This window comes from Echinops telfairi, unplaced genomic scaffold (genome assembly GCF_000313985.2).
Source record: "Echinops telfairi isolate 266 unplaced genomic scaffold, ASM31398v2 ScPeMD7_1;HRSCAF=3_0, whole genome shotgun sequence".
Taxonomy (NCBI): Eukaryota; Metazoa; Chordata; class Mammalia; order Afrosoricida; family Tenrecidae; genus Echinops; species Echinops telfairi.
Window position 1 is genome coordinate 22,866,473 of NW_022103896.1, and position 22,805 is coordinate 22,889,277.

General features: G+C 41.3%; 2 protein-coding genes across 3 annotated transcripts in view; one reads left to right on the plus strand and one right to left on the minus strand.

Annotated features, from left to right (window-relative positions):
- The window catches only part of EIF3H (eukaryotic translation initiation factor 3 subunit H), a 106,374-nt gene that overhangs the window by 47,487 nt on the left and 36,082 nt on the right, over window positions 1-22,805 (plus strand). The window lies entirely within an intron of this gene.
- LOC105979230 (E3 ubiquitin-protein ligase SIAH1-like) lies at window positions 21,676-22,579 on the minus strand. The gene is given in 2 exon segments (XM_013006375.1): window positions 21,676-22,367; window positions 22,438-22,579. Coding segments are annotated over 2 exon segments (834 nt in total).

The following is a 22,805-nucleotide window of genomic DNA, read 5'->3' on the forward strand; positions in this document are numbered from 1 at the left end:
CATGCTTGGCCTTGTTTAGGGAGCATTCTGCAGGCTGAATTAATCTGCTGGAGATACAGGAGAAGCTCCATCACTGAGAACCTTGACGGGGTTTTGGTTTTATTTATAAAGCTGCAGGGAGATTTTCAACTATCTCGATATTAATTGAATTAATGATTATCATGTTCTTGATAAATCCGTGAATTCCTATCTTCATTGGGAACTTTTATTCTTATGGTTGCATTTGGAGTATTTATGGAAATGTAGATTAGTGAAAAATATTGAAAATACCAAAGACTGCCAAAATTACAGAAAAATCTCCTGAAACAAGTAATGCTCCTTACAGGCAAGGATGACAAGATTCAACTTACATTATATTACATGACATCAGGAAAGACTAGTACCTGAGCAGGACACCGTGCTGGGTAAAGTAGAGGGACAGTGAGCAAGAGGAAGGCCTGAGACAAGATGGATTGACCGACCACAGGAGCAATTGTGAAGGTGGCGCAGGCCTGGGCAGTGTTTCATTCTGTGTTGAATGGGGGCGTGATGGGTTGCACCCAACAACAATAACAGCAGATTGGTGATGGGATTTCCTGGTGGTGCTGTGTATTATAAGACAGTTTATCCTGCGATTCCAAAGCCTTCATAAACAAGTGCTCCTGGAGCCTTGGGAATCTGTCTCTCTCAATTTTTTTTAAGCCGGTAATTTTTAGCATTATTTTGGGGACTCAAAAGTTGCAGAGCAAGTATATAAAGCAGCTGTGCTGTAGCCCCCTCCTGCCAGTTTTCCCCTGATGTCGCCTCATACACTGTGGTGTGCACATGACTCAGAAACCAGTTCTGGTACACCACTGGTTACTAGGCTGCAGGTGCCATCCGCATCGCATCAGGCTTTCTATTAGCGTCCGTTTGCTTTTCCAGGATCCAGTTCAGGGTGCCACATTGGAGTTTATCTGCCGTTTCTCCTAGTGACCTCTGGCCTGTGCCTGTGGCTGTTTCTTAGCCTCCTCTTTCTAGACCGTTTGGTGCAGAAGAGTAGGTGTTTTGTAGAATGTCCCTCAATTGAGTTTGTCTTTCAGTTGTTTTAAATGATTAGACTGGGATTATAGGTTTTGGAAAGATGCTCTCTTGCCCCAGGGAAGGCAGGGAGTACACTACTCAACCAATGTAACTGATGCTGCTAATTTTGGCCACTTGGTTAAGATAGAGATTTGTCATTGTGAGTTAACATGCTGTCTTCGAAATTTCTAGAAGCGAAGGGAGCACCAGGACATGGGAAGAAACAATTTGAGTAGCGCTTCTGTTTATACTCTGGATTCCTATTTTTTAATATTTAAACAACTTTCTTTGCAGTATCAACATATTTTGTGACTTAATATGCAATTTCCAGGAAGATTAAATAAAAACTTTGTTTTATTTATATAGTATGACACCTGGGCTGTACTATCAAACTCTAAACTCATGCTATGCAGTTGGTTCTGACTCATAGGGACCCTATGGGGCAGGGTGGAACCTTTCCTGTGGGTTTCCCCACACTGTAACTCTTGATGGGAGTAGAAAGCTGTCTTTATCCTGTGGAGTGGCTGGTGGTTTCAAACTGCTGACCTTGCAATTAGCAGCCCAGCATGTAACCATTCTGCCACCAGGGCTCATCTAGGTGGGTTAGGACCCATATATGACAGAATATGAATCAGGTAGTGGGAAACAATCATTGTCTGCATTGTCACTTCAGCATCAGAAATGTTTTGATACAGTGATTAACATTCACCAACATTGATGCCAAAAGTCATCATTAGTGGAGTTGGTTTTCTACCGCAAAGTATCTTTTATATAAGAACCAGTATGCTTTTTAAAAACAATTTTATTGGAGGCTCTTAAGCTCTTATAACATTCCATACATCAATTGTATCAAGCCTCTTTGTACATGTTACCATCATCATTTTCAAAACTTTTTTTCTACTTTAGCTCTTGGTATAAGCTCCTACTAGTAAGCTTTTAACATGAAATTACTGTCGAGATGAAAAATACTAGAAATAATTTGCTTAAAAATAACTTTAAATAGCTCTGTCTTGGATGTCTGAAACGTTTTAGCTTAATTTCTTTGAAACATTTAAAAATATGAGAGGAAATACTGATGTTTTAAGAGCATTCCTTTTACTTCCTTTTTATGCATGTAAAAACATTTGGTTACTTATACTTCAAGGCTCTCTTCATATTGCTGACTAACTACATTTCGTTGTATTGTATGGAACGGTAGCTATGCATCACAATTTTACTGTGAGTGAAGTATTCACTAGCTTTCATTAGAGTCAGAAGTCCCCCTCCCCCTATCTTTTTCTGTAGGAAGGTTCCTTAGGAATGAAAGGATTTGGAATGAGGACCGAAGAAGCAGGAGGCTTTGCATGTTGTCATCCTCATCACCGTGCTCAGTGAGGGTTGCTTTTGTGTTTGGTCTTCGATGGAGGTCGTAAGGAAAATTCTCCCTATCTGATAGAGGCCCTTCGGCAGTTTAGGCAGCCTTGTAACTTTCAACGGAGTCAATCCTTTAACAGTTTGGAGAACATTTCCTTTGTTTTGGAAGCTCAGTTTGATTTTCAATGTGACAGGCCTAATTGGGAGCAGAAGCATTCACTGATTTTATTATTTTTTAACCTTTGTGTTGTTTAATAACCTTCTGTTTCACTTGAAAATCGATTCTGCTTCTTTATCTGTTGCTGCTGCTGTTCCTAGCACTGATTTTGCCGTGTTTGGGAGCCATACTTCAAGGTAGCCTGCTCAAAAGAAAATTACAGAGGTAATGTGGCCTCAAGCCACAGAAGTGCGATAATGTATAAGATTGGATACTGCTGCCTCTAAGTCAAAGCTCACATTATTCATTGGTAAACCTTTTATATAGAAAATACAGAGCAGAACATACATAAATAAGCCATAAAGGACATTATTCCACTAGGCAGATCGTAACAAACTATGGATAACATTGAGAGGAATAGGAATTCCAGAACACTTCATTGTGCTTGTGTAGAAATCTGTACTTGGACCAAGAGGCTATACAAGGGAATACTGTGTGGTTTAAAATCCAGAAAGGTGTGAATGTATTCTTTCAGATGACACAGCCTTGCTTGCTGAAAGTGAGGAATAGTTGAAACAGTTGGTGATGCAAAGCAAGGACTGCAGCCTATCGTTCACAACTCAATGTAAAGAAGATCAGAATCTTCACAACTGTATCAACAGGAGGATAAATGGAGAAAAGATTGAAGTTGTCAAAGATTTTGACTTTTCGTGGATCCACAATCAGTGCTCATGGAAGCAAGTAGCAGTGCAGAGATCAAAAGACACATTGCATTGGGTAAATCTGCTGCACCAGACCTCTTTAAACTCTTCAAAAGCAAGGATGTTACTTTGAGGACTAAGGTACACCAGACCCAAGCCATGGGATTTTCAATCACCACCTATGCATGTGAAAGTTGGACATTGAATAAAGAAGAGTTGGTGCATTTGAAGTATGGTGCTGTGGAAGCATATTGAAAGTCCTGTTGCCTGCCAGAAGCACATACAAAGCTGTGGTGGAAGAAGTACAGGCAGAACGCTCCCTAAATGTGTCTCAAGTATTTTGGATATTGTTAGGAGAGACCAATCCCTGGGAAAAGACATCATGCTTGGCAGAGTAGGTCAGTGAAAATAAGGAAGACAGTCCAGGAGCTGGGTTGTAGCAATGGCTACAGCAGTGGGTTCAAGCGCGACCGGTGCTGCGTAAGGTGTCCCAGGACTGGGCAGGGGTTTGTTCTGTTGTGCAGAGGGTTGCTATGAGTCTGAACTGACACAGTGGCATCTGATAACATCAACATCAAGATATATATGTTATAGATTATAATATACTGTGGGAGTCCACTGGCTTTGTATAGGAGAGGCATGTGGGAAGCTGTTGCATTCTGAACTTTGTTACAACCTTATGATACAGATGCATGGGTGGTCACATGTGCCTGCAAGTTGTTATGAGTGTGTGATTGTAATTCTGATGACACTCTTATGTGAGCATTTATCTTTTACTTTCCTATTATTCCAGACACCGTCCAAGGCAGATTTACCTTATGCAGTGCATTGTTGGATCTCTTGACTGTGAGCTTCCACTCACAGGCAGCAGTATCCAATCTTATGTATCATTTGTCTAGATCTTTAGGGGTATAGCATTTCAATTGGTATTCCATCAATTCCTGTAGCCCTTTTTAGGGGGCTAATGTCTTCATTAGTGCAATTTGGACTTCCTCCCTTAGTCCTTGCGTATATCCTTCCTCTTGAAATGGTTGGATGTCCAGTCATTTGTTTTGGTTCTGTGACTCTTATTATTTCCGTTGTCTTTTGATGGTTCCTGCTACAGACTTTATTCAGAATACTCTAATTTTCCACATGTCTCCTTTTTCTGTGCCATTATACTGTGCCACGGGGCACTTAGTTGTCCTGGTTACTTGATGTCTTCCGATCTGCAGCATCTTTTTGTTTCCCTTGACGTTGGCTCTGCTTTGTCATGACTTCACTAAGGGGGTGGGGGAAAGGAGGAATACAACAAAAGTGAGGTGTCTTCTCATGTTATATCAACATGACAATAGTGCTAGTGACTGGTTCATTGAGTTAGGGAATGACTGCCATGTCTCTCCCTTTTCATACCTTGTTCATTAGCAGTGACTCACTAAGTTCAGACTCAAGGCGAGGGTGATTAAGTTCTACCTTCTGGTGGAAGGAATATCATAGAATTTCTGCAACCTCTCTTCTTCCACCGGAAAAAAACAAAATCCGACCTACTGCCATGTAGTCACGTAGGACTCCACTGGATTTGACTCTGAGCAGTGCTGTGGTACACAGTAGAACTGCCCAGGAGGGTTTTCAAGGTTAAATATTGATGGAAGCAGACTGCCCGCCTCTTTTTTTTTTTTTTTAATTCAGATTGATTGGTGGGTTCCATCTACCACCCTTCCATTTGGTTAGCAGCTGAGAATTCAAGCTACAGTGGTTAATCAATATGATGATGACCATCAGATGATGTTTTCATTAGCTTTGTAATTATGATTCTCTGATAGATGGGATTATTGAGATCAGCACTGAGACTTATTGTTTGTCCAGCATGTAGAACAGTGAGACATGATAAATGCTCAGTAAAACATTAGTGGAATTCATCTGACTGAAAAAGTGAGATTGTGAAGTATGTACAGATTGAAGCCATATCAACAGTGAAGCAGTATACCACTCCCCCCTAAAAAAAAGTGTTTCAGTTTGCTTTTTTAAATTTGCTTAAAATTAAAGAATAAAATTTTCCTTAATTTCAACTACATTTAGAAAAAGTTTTTATTTTTCTTAGCTTTGAAGGAGAATTGATCAGAGTGAAGCAGTTTAACAAAATAAATTTAGAACCAGAAGTCTTATTTTATGATTAAAGATAACTAGCTGAATGTTTTGAGAGTACCTTATATTTAGAAGGGTGGACTTACTTGAGAAAGGATATAATTTGTAAGTAAATTAGCAGTGATAGAAAAATTCCTCCCAGTTCTTAAAAAAGGTGTTTAAAAGCACCAATGTTATGTTTAGCCTAACTTTGCATTATAAATGGACTCCCTGAACCACTAAGCACACTAAAATTAACTTCCATATTGAATGCCACTTTTACTTATAGATGCCGTCAGGCTGTATTACGTTTTTCTCTCTTGTTTTTTACCCTTCCTTTTTCCTAGAGACTATTGGAAGATAGTCTGGGACAGAACCAATAAACCATACGTGCATTTGAGCTCTTGACTTTTTGCTCAATAAAAACGGAAGAACATTTTCCTTACTACCATGAAGACGGCACAGGGTCGAGAACTGGGGTTGACGTTGCGTTTCAGGTGCTCGTCATCGCCCGAGTGTCTTTCTGTAGGCAGACACTTTGCGCTTCCTTCGATGCCCGGCTACCAGGAGCTATGGAGATTTCCAAAATACAGGCCTTTCATGCCTGCTCTTGTCTCACGGTTTCCATTCTTCAGAATCTAAAAATTTCTCTTCGATGATCTTAAAGACCTTCATCCTTGTAATGACCAAAGCATGTGTATGCTTGTTTAACTTCTCAACAGGTTCACCCCAACTTTCTTGCTAACATGAGCCACTAGTATTACTGGTTTCTTGCATCCATCAAGGGGAGGGGTGGGGAGGGCAGTAAAAATGACATCATTAAAAGAGCAGGCATTGTCTTGCTAGATTTGGATTTCCCCAAGGGGGAAAAGAGGTTGAATGGATGGGAAGAGGTTTCAAATTGGAGTGTCCTCCAAGAAGAGGCACTGAGGATGTTTGTGGGCTATGTTAAACATTTATGATTCCTTGTTTCTATTTTCTCTTCCACAAAAGGGAGACATTTGCTGTTTATAACAGTGCATAGTCAAAGTGATCGTTGTGTTCAGGAGTGTGGCCTTTATACCATTGACATTGGACAGCTGGGAAGGCTTTTTGTAAGCATTGTGACGCTGGTCGGATCTGCTCAAGGAGAAATAGTAGTTGGCTACAGGAAGACCAGTTAGAACTGGTCGGAATGCAGAGAGAGGGCAGATGTGAGAAATACGATGTCTACTCACTACAAGGATAATTCGCAGGAACGAGTAGCAGCTACTTTGATTTGTGGGCTAGGATTAATTGCAACCTACATCCATTTTGAGGGAGAAAGGGCTTTCTACTCCAGTAAAGAGTTGCAGTCTTAAGAACTCAACAGGGACAGCTCTGCCCTGTCCGATAGGGTTGTTGTGAGTCGGCAATTGACTTGATGGCAGCAGGTTTGGGTTTGGAATTTTATACCCATTTTGAAGTTTACGCAGTTCACCCCTTTGAAAAATCAGTCTTGTCAGATTTATTTTATATCAAGGTAATACCAAAGCCATAAGAAAAATAACTACGATAATTGAATTGCATTTGAAATCATGGCTCCTTAACAGCCATCTGGGATAGTGGTAAGGACATTGGTTCTGGAGCTTAGCTGACTTTGTGCATTTGAATCTGATCTGATCTTGAACATGTTAATACCGTCTTCCCTTCAGGGCTTTTCTGAGGATTAAGCAAGCATGTAAGGCATTAAGGTAGTGCCTGGCTTGTAGTAAGCACTTAATGAGTGGTAGATACTGTTATTTTTTCACAAAAGCACAAATTCTGGGTGTAGTTATTAGTTCGTGTTCTGCCTGGAGATATATGAAACTATATAGGGTCTGTCTTGGACTGAAGTATAATTTAAATTTAATCATTGGGATTATGTTTATCAAATTTCAAGATCAAGCCTTACTGAGTGGACTAATTTGCATTGTATAATTCAAAGTAACCATGGCAAGTTGAAATTTGGAATGTTTTAAAACAGGGTCTACTTAATAGGAACAAATAAAGGTTAGGGCCCCGAGGAAAGAAACATAAGCCCTCACTGCCTCTGCAGGAGGGGTAAGGGCTCAGCTAGAGCATTCTGGTAAAGGAGATAAAAGTAAGTTCATAACATAATAAAATGAGAAGTCTCTGTCCTTCGGGGTGGCTCTAAGTTAATGAGGACAGTGACTGTGAGGACAGGCAGAGTAGACTAGCTACCCCTACAATTCCAGTTGAATTTACACGCTCTCTGCTAACAGAAGCACCTAGCCCTTTTACAAGGTACGCAGGTGTAATAGACTACAAGAGGCAAGGCCAACACTGATTTACTACACTGGTAAGCAGTTGAGGGAAGAATACATCTTCGGCGCCTTTCATGTTTTGAAGCAGGTGTCATTTCCTATGTCCTTTGGATTTCGTTCATATTTTAGCTCATCCTTAAGGTGATCTGTAACCAGTTGGAAAGACCCCAGTGCCTTGATTCAGTGGCCTTTCATCAACCTGTCACCGGTAGCCTTGATGAGTCTCCTGGCTTGACTACGGTGCTTTCTGTGTTTTTGTATTTTGAAACTTTTTGATTCATGTGTGTACAGCCTGATTTTGGTGTGGGGCCATTCAGCCTTATATAGTTCATGGTCAGATTACTCTTCATCATGTCCTATAATATAGCGTAATGAACTGTCCAAATTCATGGGGAACAAGAGTCAGGATCAGCACCAAAGCTGGTTCCTGTGAGGCCGAGGTCAAGCTAGTCTCCACCTTCCTACTTCTCCATTATTTCTGACACCAGCCGCCCCCGCCCCCCCCCCATGACAGTCTCTACTTTTCTGCTGGGTTTGGATAATGTCCAGCAGTGGCCGTGCACAACTAATAGAACCTATTCACAGTTATAAGGTTAGTTAGGGAAATAATAGGCTGCAACTTGAAAGTAACAGGAACTACTTAGGATCAGCATCAGGAAACACACTGGTTAGGTCTAGAACAGTGGTTCTCAACCTGTGGGTCATGACCCCTTTGGGGGGTGTCAAATGACCCTTTCACAGGGGTTGCCTGATTCATAACATTAGCAAATTTACAATTATGAAGTAGGGAAAATAATTTCATGGTTGGGGTGGGGGTCACCACAACATGAGGAACTGTATGGAAAGCAAGGTTGAGAACCACTGGTCTAGAAGGACCAAGGCTGGGTGGCCAAAAGATTATGGAGCAGATGAGCTCTTCACTGGAGCAGATCTCTGCCACCGCCACTGCCCTCCGCCGGTCATTCGTGGTTGACTTGTCTGTTAAGCACATGCTTTCTCTGCTGGCCATCTTAAGAGTCTGTAAAGTAGCTCTCAGCCCCATGCTGTTCAGTTCTCCCAGCTGTCAGCTCTCCATCGCTAACTGGCCTAGTTCATAGTCAGTGTAGCAAGCAGCTATCTCAGCTGTCCATCTCTGTGGGCTGGTTCAGCTCTGCCCAGCACTGCTGGCAGCCATTAACTAGCCTCACAAGCTCTGCTCCCATGGAGCTCTGCTTCTCTTCCAGCCTCACTCTCACCGGACAGCTCCTTCAGCTAATGGGCCCAGAATGCGTACAGTCTTAGTCGGCAGCTCTCTCAGCTGCTGATTTTTAAATAAAACTATGCTTGGGAAGGCTTAAAACACAGGGTATGCATGTTCCAAGGGATTGCCGCCCCCCCCCTTGACAACCAAGAGTTCTTTCCAACCCTGCCAACCTCTGGGTCCCGACTCTTTCTATGTGCCAGCCCTCATCAGCAAAAAAAAGAGATGGAGTTTTCTGCTACTGAGCACACGCACGCAAGGTCTAGCTTATCATTAAACCTTCTATTTTCACTAAAAACACCGTTATTTCTACACAAGTTTGTAGAGTGTGTTAGGATCTAATTTTTGATACAGTCATGAAATAGGTTTATCTTAATTGTTATCCCTAATTTTAAGCTACATTACAGAGCTAGAAAGTTTAGGAAGAAAACACTTCCAAGTCTTTTCTGGGTGGAATATCTTGAAACTATTTAAGTATTTCATTTGTAGCATATGTTCAACCCAGCCATTGTTTATATAGACTCGTGACTTGCAGTTTTATTCAGTGTTTTTTGTTTAGTTGGTTGTCTCTTTAATATCTGAAGAATAGGCTTGGAAGCCACATCTGACCTCTTCAGACTACAGGAAGGGAGGAGAATCCAGCTCCACATCTCCCAAGGCTGATACTTAGGAGGCAGAGGTCAGAAATGTCTCTACCCTCCAGCCTCCTCTACCTTACAGCCACTGTTCCTCCCAAGGCACTTGACTTCTCGGCTGGGTTTATAAATCACTGCAGTGGCTACACAAAATGCATAGGTAATACTCAAGATTATGTGGTTTATTAAGGAAGCTAGCAGGTCACAAAATGTTAAAAGATATACTTCTTTTGCCAACAGCACACTGTCTCTTCTCAGCCTTGCCGGCAGCTGTGTGTCTCCCAGATCTCAGCCTCTCAGCGACATGATCCCATGTCCCCCAGTCTGCCTCTTGGCAGTGCTCCTCTGCTCTGTCTCACAGTCTTGGTGCTGTTGCTTTGTTGCTTCTTCACACAGGAATCTCAGGTGCCCTTCACCCCTGGTTCTCCTCGTTTCCTGGTCCTTGGATTCTTTGTTCCTGCTTCTGAAATGATTTGTTTTTGACTTAGTGGAATGGCAGAATTCCCTCTATTATACACCCAACTTACATGGCCCCACCTAATCATTTGGCAAGAGTTACAAAGAGGATGGGCTAAAGAGCCATACCAAGTACCGTATATATTTGTATATGGGCTACGTTTTCTCAGCACATCTTTAATGCAGTTTTTGTGGTAAAATTAGGTGCCATGGGTGATATTCGGGTCAGCTTATAATGGAGTATATACGGTAATTTCACTTTAGTGTGTTATTTTAGTGAATGTTAACACAGCAATTATAAATTCCCATTCAAAAATTTCTGCACAAATCAGTCGCTAACATAGGTTACATTCTTCACAATGTGTAAGCATTCTGTTTGTTTTAAAGTAATTGTTGACTGAGCATTTAGTGGACTACTACATATTTCTGTCATTATTTTGATAGTTGGTCTGTTCCCAGTTTGATCAGTTTATTCAATTTGTTTGCATCCTTTAATTAGTTGAACATGTCGGTGCTCTTTGCCATAACATGATTTCATAGGATCAGTCATTTTCAAAAGATACCTACATCCTTTCAGAAAAGGATGGTATTTAGAAGCCAACAGCTTGCCACTGAGTGCACATTGCTATAGGGGTGTTGCTGCTCCTGGACACATTTTCAGCCGATAGAGCTCGGGAATACATGCAAGTATTTAAATGCACATGTGGACACACACACATACCCTCTGTATTCATGAATTTGTACTGATAACCCCAACTGCAACAGGGTTCATCCTAGTTTTGTTTCCATATTTGTTAACTCCCTTAACTGATAATGAAATGATGGCCCGTATTGTTTCCAGTTTGTTTACTTTTTTGGGTTTATTTCTCCTCTTATGTGACAAACTTTGTAGCTTTTTTGTCATTCCCTGTCCCACGTGGATATCCTCCTCACATTGCTCAGGCTGTTATTCTGCTAGCCAACCCACTCCACTCCTTCATGATGCCTTCTCTCCCCACTTTCTTATGTCAGGATGGCATATCAGGACATCCACCCAAGTGTTGCCTTGCTTTATCCACCTCAGATGCTGACTCCCATGCTGTGCTTCTACCCTTCACCTTCCAGGTCTCTGATTCCTCAGGCAGATTCCATCCCATGAGGGTGCCTGTCTTAGTCTCTTGAGGATCTGATATTCTCCAGGAGACAGCCTGCCTGCCTGCTGTGATCCCTCCTCACCTGCTTGAGCTCTTATACTCAACTCTTGGCCACCCCCCTCACCCTCCACCAAGCTATAGACATTTTATTTTGAAAATATGCACTTGTACACAAATTTAGGCATATCAGTTTAAGGCTTATCTTCATTTGTAAAGACCTTTGCCTCGGATAGGTCGGTTGTGGTGGTCTTATTTGTACAGATGATGTGAGAACAAACATGGGATGAATAGAGGGAGCTGGGATGCACTTTTTGCTTTCTTTTATTATTTGTTAATATGCTGGAATTCAGCTCCAAGAGCCAGCTGTATCGCTATCTCCCAGCTTTGAGAAATTAAACAAGCTATCTGACTCATGGAGTGTCTTTAGCTCACCTGAACAGAATTTTTAACTTTTGAAAGCTCCTTTATAGAGTTGCTTCTGAAGAACAATATACTATAGATCAGAAATGTAAAACAGTAAGTCAAGAAAGACGTGAAAGGAAACATGAGTTAGTTATTTAATATGTACTCTCAGAGTAGAAAAGGCTTTTCTACACATGGCATGGAAATGAGAGGTGCATGCCTTAATCCCTAAAATCAAGCACGTAAAGCTAAAAATGAACCTACACAGCAAAATGAGAAAATGTTTGCAATTCAATAATGCCAAGAGATGAATTTTAAAAATATATGTGATGGGGCTTCAAAGTGTTCCTGGAAAATGGAACCTTTGGAAGCCCCCTCCTGATCAGAGAAGAAAACAAACCAGTGGAAACATTGGGCTTTAGATGGTTCAGACAAATCACAAGAAAGAGATAAAAATAGCATTTAAGTATGTGAAGATATGTTCAACCTTGCTTATATTGAAAATTCACATGGAAATTAATTTACATAACAAAGTAGTAACGTTTGCTCATCAAATTTTCAAAAGTTAAAAAAGTTGATAGCACACTGAATTTAAATTTGTAGACCGTGATGATGGGGGCTTAAGTTGGCCCCAATTGTGGGGAGAAAAATTTGCCCTGTAGTTACAATGTCTGTCTGCGATGTCATGAATGCCCAGTGATCGGTCCAAACTAGAGTGCATTAGACTCTAGGCATTCACAGATATATTATTCTTATTTCCAACTTGGGATCAACATGTATAAATAAATCACTTAGGGAGTTAGCCTTGCAGACCACCCATTTCAGCACTCAGCACACATTTTTCAATGCAGCGGTGTGGCTCTCTCTTTACGGTCTTGTGTGGGTGGTGCCATTTGAAAAGTGATTACAGCTCTGTTTACTTCTGGAAACCATGGCCCTGAAAATAGACACTTGTTCTGATAGAGAAACCGAAGAGTGCTAAAAAGTGATTGTTCTCATCCAGAATATAGCATGTTAGGGTGCAAAGAGAAGTGGTGAGAATCTGTGACAAGAATAAGTCTCATGTTGAACAAAATGAAAAAAAGATTCATTTGTGGCAATAGATATAAAGTTAAATTTAGAGAAAATGGTTCTTAAATTTTAAAAAGGTTACTTTTTAATATACTGTTTCATTTAGAAGGTCCCCTGCTGCCTCAGTGGTTACCAGTTGGGCTTCTAACCCCACACCAGCAGTTCTAATCCACCAGCTGCTTCCCTGGAGAAAGGGCTTTCTGCTGTAAAAAGGTATGGATTCGGAAACTCAAAGGGCAGTTCTACCCTGTCCTGTAGGGTCACTCCGGGTTGGCATCCACTTGATGACAGTGAGTTTGAATTTTTGGTTTAATTTAGAAATATATTTTAGATGCCTTTACAGGTGGATTTTATATCACACCAGTTTGCACCCTACCAGTTTTATCTGAAAATGATACACACTTGCCAGTAGGAAAAAAATGTATACTTTTTTGGATATTTCTTTAATCAATTAAAAGTGAATACATTATCTTTTCATATGTATTTTTTCTTTATCTTTGTGAGCTAACTATGCGTACTTTGGGTAAAAGTGTGCTTACTTACGTTGGTCTCTATAATGTGTGGAGGCTACAGAAAGGTCATGGAATTTTCCTTTATCTTCTAATTCCACAAACATTTGGAAGCCCCCATGTGCAGGAACAATGATCTATCAGTGTTTGAATCTGTGTTGATACTAGAATTGTTAAGACTAAACAAAGTTACAAAATCCGCTGGTGTAAGAGGAGAATTCTTAGAAAAAAGGGCACGAGGGGCTACACAATCCGACGACCGTCATCATGTCGCTGAATTGAACACACACAGAGTTGAATTGCCACCTGGTTGGCTATGCAGATACTTTTTTCATAAAGTTTTATTGGACTTAGAAAACCAACCCCCCCCAAATCCACAACCACCACAGGTAAAATTTACTTATGGCTTCTCGTTCTTAGGGTCTTTTATTAAACTATCATTCACAGTTATGAACGATTAGTTGCTAAAATTTGTTGATGTATAAATGATACTAATATAGTTGTACGATTAAAAATGTAGTTTCCCACAGATTGAACATTAACTATATTTTGGGTTACACTGTAATGAGGTATTGTCAAAATTAGTGCTATTCCTTCATATATTCCTGCCTCGCTGTTTAGTAAAAGCCAAAATTTAGCTGGTATTGAGACAAATTAGAAAACATAAAGGAAACATTTATAGGGGCAGTGAATTATTTTCATGTGGCTCTCCTGGTAAGAAGGTGGGGAGAAGATACTGATAGGATTCACCAGGGAGTAATAGTAAACAGGATTCTCTGGCATGCTGTCCTGCTGTGTTTAAGAGCCCTCTGAAGAAGGTGGGATCTAATTAACCAGCAAAAGCCAGAAGTGGAGCAAGTCCTGTAGACCCAAGATCCCTGAGCAGTGAACCCCCCTGAATCCAGTAGAACATCAGAGGAGCAGCAGCAGCAGCAGAAGGAGAACCAGGAGCCAGTACCTGAAACAGAGTGGTGGATTTACTGGCCAACAGAGCAAGTGAAGCTGGCTTGGCTTGTACAGTGAGGTGCCTCTTAATTGGGCAAGTTGGGCTTGCTGACCTGAGGAAGGGGAGCTAAGTGTCTTGGGCTGAGGCTCACTGTAGTGGTTGCCTTAGGACACTTATTCAGGGAGCTAAGCTGCAGAGCGGGCTGAATGCCTTCTGGTTGAGATTTACATTAGAGTAGAATGTCCTTTGGGCATTTACTAGCCGACCTGAAAGAACATTGTAACAAGTGCTGATATACAACTGTATCCTGAGTATTTCTCACTTGCATTATAGCCTGAGTATTGTCCGTGAATTCTGTGTATCCATTGCAATGCATATGAGAACCTAAAACTCAAGTAGAGCACCTAATTAGGACAACACAACATTATCTTAAACTTTATCCTAGATATGCGTTAGGTACTTCTCAATGTATTTTAAAGGCCTGCTTTTCTCTTATTATGAACGCAGGATTTAAAAATAAATACCTGGAGGGGAAGTAGTTAAGAGTGCTTACCTGTTCATGGAAATTGAAAAGTTGGCAGTTCAAACCCACCAGCTGCTGGGTGAGGGAAGGCAGATGTGGCAAATGCCTGCCTTAAAGATCATGCCCTGCAGGGGCGTCCTCTACTGGCTGCTTTGAATTGTAATCCACACGATGGTGGTGGGCCAGAAACACGTGTTTGGGCTTTTTTTCTTGAAGATCATTTTCTACTTGTCCTGTATGTTCTTAGGTGTGTGTGTGTGTTGTAGATTCCTGTCTTCATTTAGACTCTTAAGTCGTTTGTAACGCCAACATAATCTCTGGGTATATTGCTCAAGTTCCAGTTAGATTAAAATTTTAAAACAATATTTACTTTGTCAAAGGTGATACACTAGGTGGTCTTTCTTTGTAAAGCAACAGATTTATCTAGGGCTTACACTATTGTTGCTGCTTTTGATATAATCAAGGTCTTGGGAAATGTGGCGAGTATTTTGTAAATCAAACAGTGCTTTGAAATGCATTGAGAGCTTGCCATAGAGAAGAAACTATTTTCCTTATGAAATTGTAGTGAATGTTTAGAGGATTTAGGGAGACTTTACAGCGTGTTTGAAAAATTATGAGCATATCTTTCTGTGCCTATCCATGTGTCTGCTAGACCTGGTGGTTCCAGAGAGGCTAGTTAGAGAGGGTTTCCTAGGTTACTCTAGAAAGCAGGATTTTAACAGCTGATGATGTCAGACAGTGAACCCTAGGGAGAAGAGATTTTATGTTGTGTTTTGACTAGCTGCAAGAAAACCACTGTCCACTAAACCTTAAAATGAAAAACAAAACTTAAATGTTCCCTCATTTCATTTTTCAGTTGGAGGGGTGCTTTCTTGTATTTTTATAGCCTTAATTAAAATAATAATAATTGGGAGTTAATACATATATCATTCCATAGTTCAGTCATGTCATGCAGTATTATACAACGGCTACCACAATCAGTTTTCCTTCCCGAATCTCCTTGACATGCCTCCCGTTTACCCCCTCCCCCCAGCATTACTTTCTTAAAAGTTTGGAATACATAATTAGGGCTTCCTTGGTGGTGGGGTTTGGAGGCAAATTTCAAGGACTAAAGAACATAGCTGGCTGGTAAACATGTAAAGAGAATATTTTAACAACCAAAAGAAAGAACAGTTGAATACCTTCTTTGGGGAGTGACACTTTGGAGTGAGCTTTAAAAGGAAGACTCCACTTGTAGTCTTCCCCCCTTCCCCAACCAAAAAAATAGCTTTGTGGATGTATTAGTTACATAGTTTCCTGTCAACTTGACGGGTAGGGGTGCAACTGGCAGGTCCGTCAGGTCACAGCCTGATGGTGCCTCCTTGTGGGTGTGATCTCCTCATAAGGAGGGTTCTAGGACACCTCGTTCTCCCCGCCCCCCCCCAAAAAACCTTCCTGCTGTCACTTTGAGAGCTGCCAGAGCCACGCCATTTGATCCACATCCTTGCATTCTGCCTCATTGCATGTGGCTTCGTGAGTCTGAGGAGGGACTTACAGGCCTGAGTTGGACTGGGCTGGGAGGTTCTTGATGTAAAACTCTTTCTTAGACTAAACGAGTGTCTCTGGATTCGTTTCTCTAGCCAAGCCAGCCTAACACATTATAGTAACTTGGGAGTGGGGTGCTAGTGAAACAAATCATGAAGATGGAGATGCTTGTTTGACCCACTGCCTTATGGTAGTTTTACTTTGGCTAGCTGGATGTCAGATACGGACATACTGTTTACTTGATTGTTTTCTGGAAAAGACACGGGAAGTGAAGGTTTTGATTTCTAGAAGTTGCTTTTGGTTAATCCTGTCTGTAATGGCAAAAATAAAAGTGATAAATGTATATTTTGAGCTCGGGACAAATGGCCTCTGAAACTTCTGAGACCGTGCTGCTTAGTTAAAATGGCTAACAGCCGGTCAGACTGGCTGACCGAAGGGTCCAGAGGACTCAGGCCATATTGCATATGAATAGTTTATGTAAGCAAGGATTGAATTTGACTGTTATAAGAATGTGTTTAGCTTCTGACTCTGCTATGCTTTTTCCTATTTCTTCTGCCTATTATTGATATAATGGGTAATAGAAATGATTGTTGGGAAGTATGAAAATGGAGTTTTTAAGCTAATTACCTTCAGATATTAAATTGGAACTTTAAATGAGCATGGGACAAGCCTGCAAAGAAAGCTCTGAAAACATCCGCCCCAGCTGGTGCCTGTGCTGTGAGTGTTTAGTACATTTGCATTTGAAAAGACTTGTTGAGAGATGTTGGCTGACTGTAGAAAAAAGGGGAGCATTTTGCTATTTGGTATTTTGAGCTAGTGGTTTGCTCCTGAAGCTGGGAAAATCTGTAGCTATGAAACTCGGATCTAGGACTGTTCTAGGGCAGCCCGTGGCTTTGCTAGGTGACCACCTAGATCCACTTGTTCAGTGGAAGTGGGAGAAAAGCAGTTGAGTTTGGCCAGTGACACCTGTGGACCTGGTTCACAGGGACAGAGAGAAGGGAGCATGTTGGTTGGTCTGAAGTTTGAATAGTTGAGCCAGAACCTGAGCCCAGAGGGCTAGTGTTGAGAATTTGTAAAAGGACCCGTGGTCAAAAGGCAAGATGGCTAATGGGCACCCTGGTGAGGCTAAGGTAGGTGGCCCACATTGCTTTGACCAGCACCCAACCAGATTAAGATTTTTGAGCCTGTGAATTGGTGTACATATTGTTGCTGACTTTCTGGATGGCTTGTCCTGATTTGACTTTGTTTATGGATGTGAACTCACAAGGTTCCAAGTGGAATGAAGATGCTTCACATCAAAGAACACGCTTGTCTCCTCAGAGCGCTGGGTTGATATTAGTGGGCAGTATAGAAAATTGGACACCCAAAGTTGGGGAGATAAAGGCATGAAGTAGCTAGCTGGCTTACATAATTTCTTGGGTGGGGGAATATGTTCATAGGATTATGGTTTAGGTGTTTACATGACTGCACTTGTTAGGTATAGACTTTTTGTTTTGTTCACATGTACAATATTGTGCTTAAATGAGGCTGGCACATTTTGAGTTTTAGGCATTTTTAGCTTTATCCTCTTAGGAAGAAATATGATTCTACTATTGTCTGTTTGAAAGTTATACATGGCTAAAGAATAGTGTAAAAGTGCCAAATGACAAGGGCTGTTCTGTGGTAGTTAAATAATTTTGTGTTAACTTGAAGTGTAGGGGTGGAGTCTAGCCTGTCAATCAGGTGCCTCCTTGTGAGCTTGACCCCATACCCCCCCCCATACACACACACATATACATACTCACTCTACTTTCACCTTCCTGCTGTGGAATTGCTCAGAGCTGCCAGAGCCACCACCATTGGATCCACAAGACTTTGCGCCCACTGGCTGGTGATGTTCCTGAATTCTGCATCATTGCATGTGGCCCCATGAGTCTGAAGAGGGATTTAGGGATTTGACTTGGACTGCACTGGGATTAATTCTTGATACAAACATCTTAATACATAAATGAATGTCTCTGGATTTCTCTAGTCAACCTGGCTGAACAGTGGGGAACAAGTGGGAGAGGGACGGGCTGGACAGCCACTGTAGCCAAACCAGAGGCTGCATTTGAATTGTGAACGGGAACCAGCAGCTGGCCCCATAGCAGCATTTTAGGTACAGTGTGATATATATGGGCATTAGGGATGCAGTCCACAAATAGGTGGTTATTTATAAACAAAACAATTATATATGCTCTAACTAAACAGCGCAGTGAACATTTCCTCTCATGAGGAGGGGTTGTGAAGCCTAGTGATGTAGCTTGTTCTGAGGCTGCTAAATGCCCCTTGTACTGAAGATTAATAGGAAGCAAGGAATTTACCTAACTAGTCAACATTGGACTTGAATGTATTCTCACTTATTTTGATGAAAGTTGTGTGGATTTTATTCAGTATGCATGCGTTCAAGATGAGCTCACATTTTGTTTGCTTACCAGAGCCTGTAATGTGTTGAGTAATAGCTTTCATGTTCTTTGCTTAATTTAACAAATATACTTAAAGGATTTTCTATCCATACTTTTACTCTTCTTATAGTTAAATGAACTCAGCAGTACTAACCCTTGAATATTTACTCTGTCTAGGTATATTAGACTGCTTTCTTATATATGCTGAATTAGAAGAAAAACAGGCTATAAAACGATTTGTGTAAATCAAGCCCAGAAAGGGTTGGTCGCTTAGGATCAAAATGATAGCAGTCTAGGAGGATTAATAAACCAGCGGCCCCTCTTCAAGGCTGAGCTATCTGCTGTAGGAAGCACAAAAGGCCAAAAGGAAGGGAGTTGAGAGGTTGTAGGGGAAAGGGGCTTGATGCCCTCTAAAGACAGGTGTACTGACGTTTAGCACTAATGGAGTAGAAGTGGTTTTAAACAGATCCTGGAATGACTAAAATTGTTGTGGATAGGAGTGTATACTATCTTAGTTTGAGGGTGAAAGAACCTGGCAGTTTCGCAGCCTCTGGGGTTTCTGGGCCATATTCATGTTGAATGTTCTTCCCACTTGGTACAAGGCAGGGTTCCCAGAGTTCTGGACGATTCTCTAATATAAATACACTTGCCCCTACTGTGTGTCAGTAATGAACCCATATGCATTCCCCCTTACTGAGCTCTTTTTTAATTACAGTTATTCTTAGCCATAGCTAATATTCGTTGTCTTCAGATTAACTGTTGGATGAAAGAATTCCATGCAAGACAGCTGTTGAATATACTTAATCCAGGAATTTATAGTTATTTAAAAATATAACTAGCAGCCCCCCCTATTTTATCATTTTCTGAGATTTGAAGAAATCTCACCTATAAGTTTATACCCCCTGCCCCTCTTTTAATTCATTGAGATCTTTTCGGGAATGCTATAAAAAATTATTTCTCGTATCCCCCCCCTGAAATACTTTTTTCCTTTTTAAACAGTTTCATTGGTACATAATCCACATATGCAATTTAATAATTCACCCATATCAAGAAGTTAACAATCATTATTACCACAATCCGTTTTAGAACATTTTCTTCTTCTTGTACTCTTTTGTTATTAACTTCTCTGAAAAACATTGTGAAGGATATTTAAAGAAGCCTTCTGTCCGTCATGCGGGTTTTGACTCTGTCCAGAAAGCGGCTCCACCGGGCTGTTTGGGCCATACCCGTTGGGGTGTAGAGAACCAAGTGTTTCTCTGGAACAGTGTGGTAGGTTCAAAGTGCCAACCTGTTGGCCAGCAGGATTCCTTGTCTCACTGCTGTCAAGTCCATTCCTGCTTTAGAATGACCTTCAAAGACAGGGTAGAATGGTCCCTGTGAGTGTCCTAGCTGTTAGCAGCCCTATGCGCAACCCTGTGCCCTCTTCCCTATGCCACCAGGGCACCTCAGACTCTTTATAGAATTACATGAAACAAACGCACAGGTTTTTTTCCCCAAATGCCCAATTTAATGATTAACTGCACCACCACAGGTCTCCTTATAGGAGAAATCCCATGGAATAACTGCATAGTTTAATAAATTATTGTAAAGCAAACAATCCCTATTTCCATGACGGTGGTTAAGAAATAGACGATAGGTAGTGCCACAGAATCTCTTAACTGTTCCGGTCCGGTTACAAAAGCCACCTCTGCCCACCCCTCCAAGTAACTAGGATTCTGATTTCTGTCAAACTTAATACGTTTATAATTTTACCACCTGTTTTGTGTATGCATTGTGGATTTACTATTTTTGAACGTTGTAAATGAAATGATAATTGTATTCTCCACAGTGTTAATTACGTTTGTGCGTCCATCTTAGTTTGCTTATTTTTCACTGCTGTATTCTAGTGTATGACTGTTACATTTTCTTCATCTCCTACCGTAAGTGGGCAGTTAGGTTGCTTCTCCTTTTTTATGCTAAACTTTTTAAGATATTTAAAAACACTGGATTTATCATCAACATGCCTATAGGATGAAAGTCCTGTGAGCTTGGCCAGCCCATAGCTCTTACAGCTGACAAATCAGACATCATGCTGAGTCTCGAGTAAGGACTAGAGCCTGTCCTAAAGAAGACGGTTCATTACTGTCTGCTGTGTTTGGGGGGGATGTAAGTTTAAGAGATGACAAGTCTGCGTGGGGAAGCCCTTGGGTTTTTTGGGAACAATATTTTAATCTTTTATTGGACTGGATTTTCAGTGTTTTGTTGAAGAAAGTTCCCAGGAAGATTTAGTTTTCTCCTTGTTATCAAGTAAAGTCTGTCATTATAGTATGCAGTAAGATGTGTGCCTGCCTCCTTTATTATTTGCAAGACATTGTGAGGAGTGGTGTTAATTCTTTAGCTATTGTCAGAGAATTAACCTTGCCCCTTGGCTTTAATATGGTGGGAACACAGTTTTGGCTATTGAGTCAGCTCTGTTTTTATAAAGTTATTAAAATATTCTAATGTCTTTAGGTCATTTTGATAGTATCACCTTACAATTATTAGTTTAAAGTCAGTAATTAAATTACTTTTTATGAATATTCTAAAGATTTGTCCATTTTTCACATATTCAAAGACAACCTTTTAATTTATCTTGTGAACTGTAATGTTTTTTAGTTCTCCATTTTAAGTACCAACAGTCAAATATCTTACACTTACTTCTGACTATTTTGGTGGGTATAGTGTGCTCTTATTTTTCTATTATATTAGTATGTATGCTGAACGTTACCATTTTACTGCAGTGGTTCCCAGGCTAGTTCTAATCTGCTATTCTTAGTCTTCTTGGGAGAATGTGCATGCATAAAAAAAAAAAATCTTTTAAAAAAAGTTTTCCAGTGGTACAATCCATCTACAATAAACACAGATTCAGAATTATTTTACACTTGCTCTAGAATAAACTTTTTAAATCCAAAAGATGCCCAACTTCGGAATATATGTATTGCTTTCCAGTGGTTTACTATTGACTTATTTTAAGATACATTTGCATTACTACATACAATTGTTTCCTGTATTTAACAGCCTTCCTTTTATTTACTGTCATACATCTAGCTACAAAGAGTTTCAGGCTGACAGGCTACTGGGTGCCTTATTCTCTGTGAAAACTGAATGCATTAATTGGTTTTAAACATTTTTTCAGAACGTGTTTGAGTGCCATTTCAACACTCGGAAATAGTTACATTCATGCTTAAGTTACCATTTTCTGCAAAAAGCTTGGCCATTGTAGTGTCAAAGACTAGACAGTCGCTATTCAAAATGGTTGTTGCAATTCCATCATGGATAGATCGAGGAGTGGCTTCCCAAGCCAAACGCCGCCCAGGACTATTTAGCTCAAGCCGATAAGCAAAATTTTCAGCTTGCTCCTCTGTTCCTATCAGCTGTACAGTTCCAAAGAAGGGCTCGCTGCCCTCGTATCTCTCCAGCTTCTCCAATATTATCATGAACTGAAAGCCGAAACAGGACTGAATCATCACCCAGTCAATAGCACCAGGAAGATCGATGTCCATAGCTAGGAAAACGGTATCGGTTCCCTGCAGGGTGGTAATGGGCGTCTGATGGTGCATCAGATGGGGCACGACGGCATCCACGGAGCCTTGCCATTTGCAGGAGACACCAGGGAACGGACAGGAATAAGGCCTGAAGTCACAGAGCTCTTCGTGCCCTTCCTTTTCTGGGCATGTCAGGGCTTTTTCACATCCAGAAGAGGCATATTTACAAGGGAGGAGCCAGAAATCGGCTGCATTTTCCATAGCCTAGTGCGAAATGGATTGCAGTGCGTCCCAAGCGCTTGTTGGAGGAGGTTGTGGTGGTCGGCGCCGGCGCCTCTGGGGTGGTGGTCGCCGAGAAGTACCTGTTAGGGCAGCGCTGCTGTCACCGTCTGAAGGCTCGCTTCTGCGGCTGGAGGGAGGAGCAACACGGACCCCGGCCCACGCTCAACCGCTCAACCGCGCTCGCTCCATCGCCATCACCGCCGCCGAGCTCAGTCACCACGGACACACTGGCCGCAACTTCCTCCGCGAGACACTGGGCCTCTGACAGAGACGCTGGCTGCACTCGCGCCATGGCTGTGCCCGTCGAGAGCGTGCCCTGCCCCCTTCTGTGTCAAGTTTAGTTTCTAGTGGCTTCTCTGCAACCCCGGGCACTCGTGGACTTCTTGATGTCTATCTTCTTCCCCACGCGTGTGTCCCCGAGTCTGTTCTGCTTTTGTGATGTGGAAATGAATACAAATGGTTAAACACCTGGCTGCTAACTGAAAGGACCTGGAGATCTGCCCCTGCCAAGAAGGCAA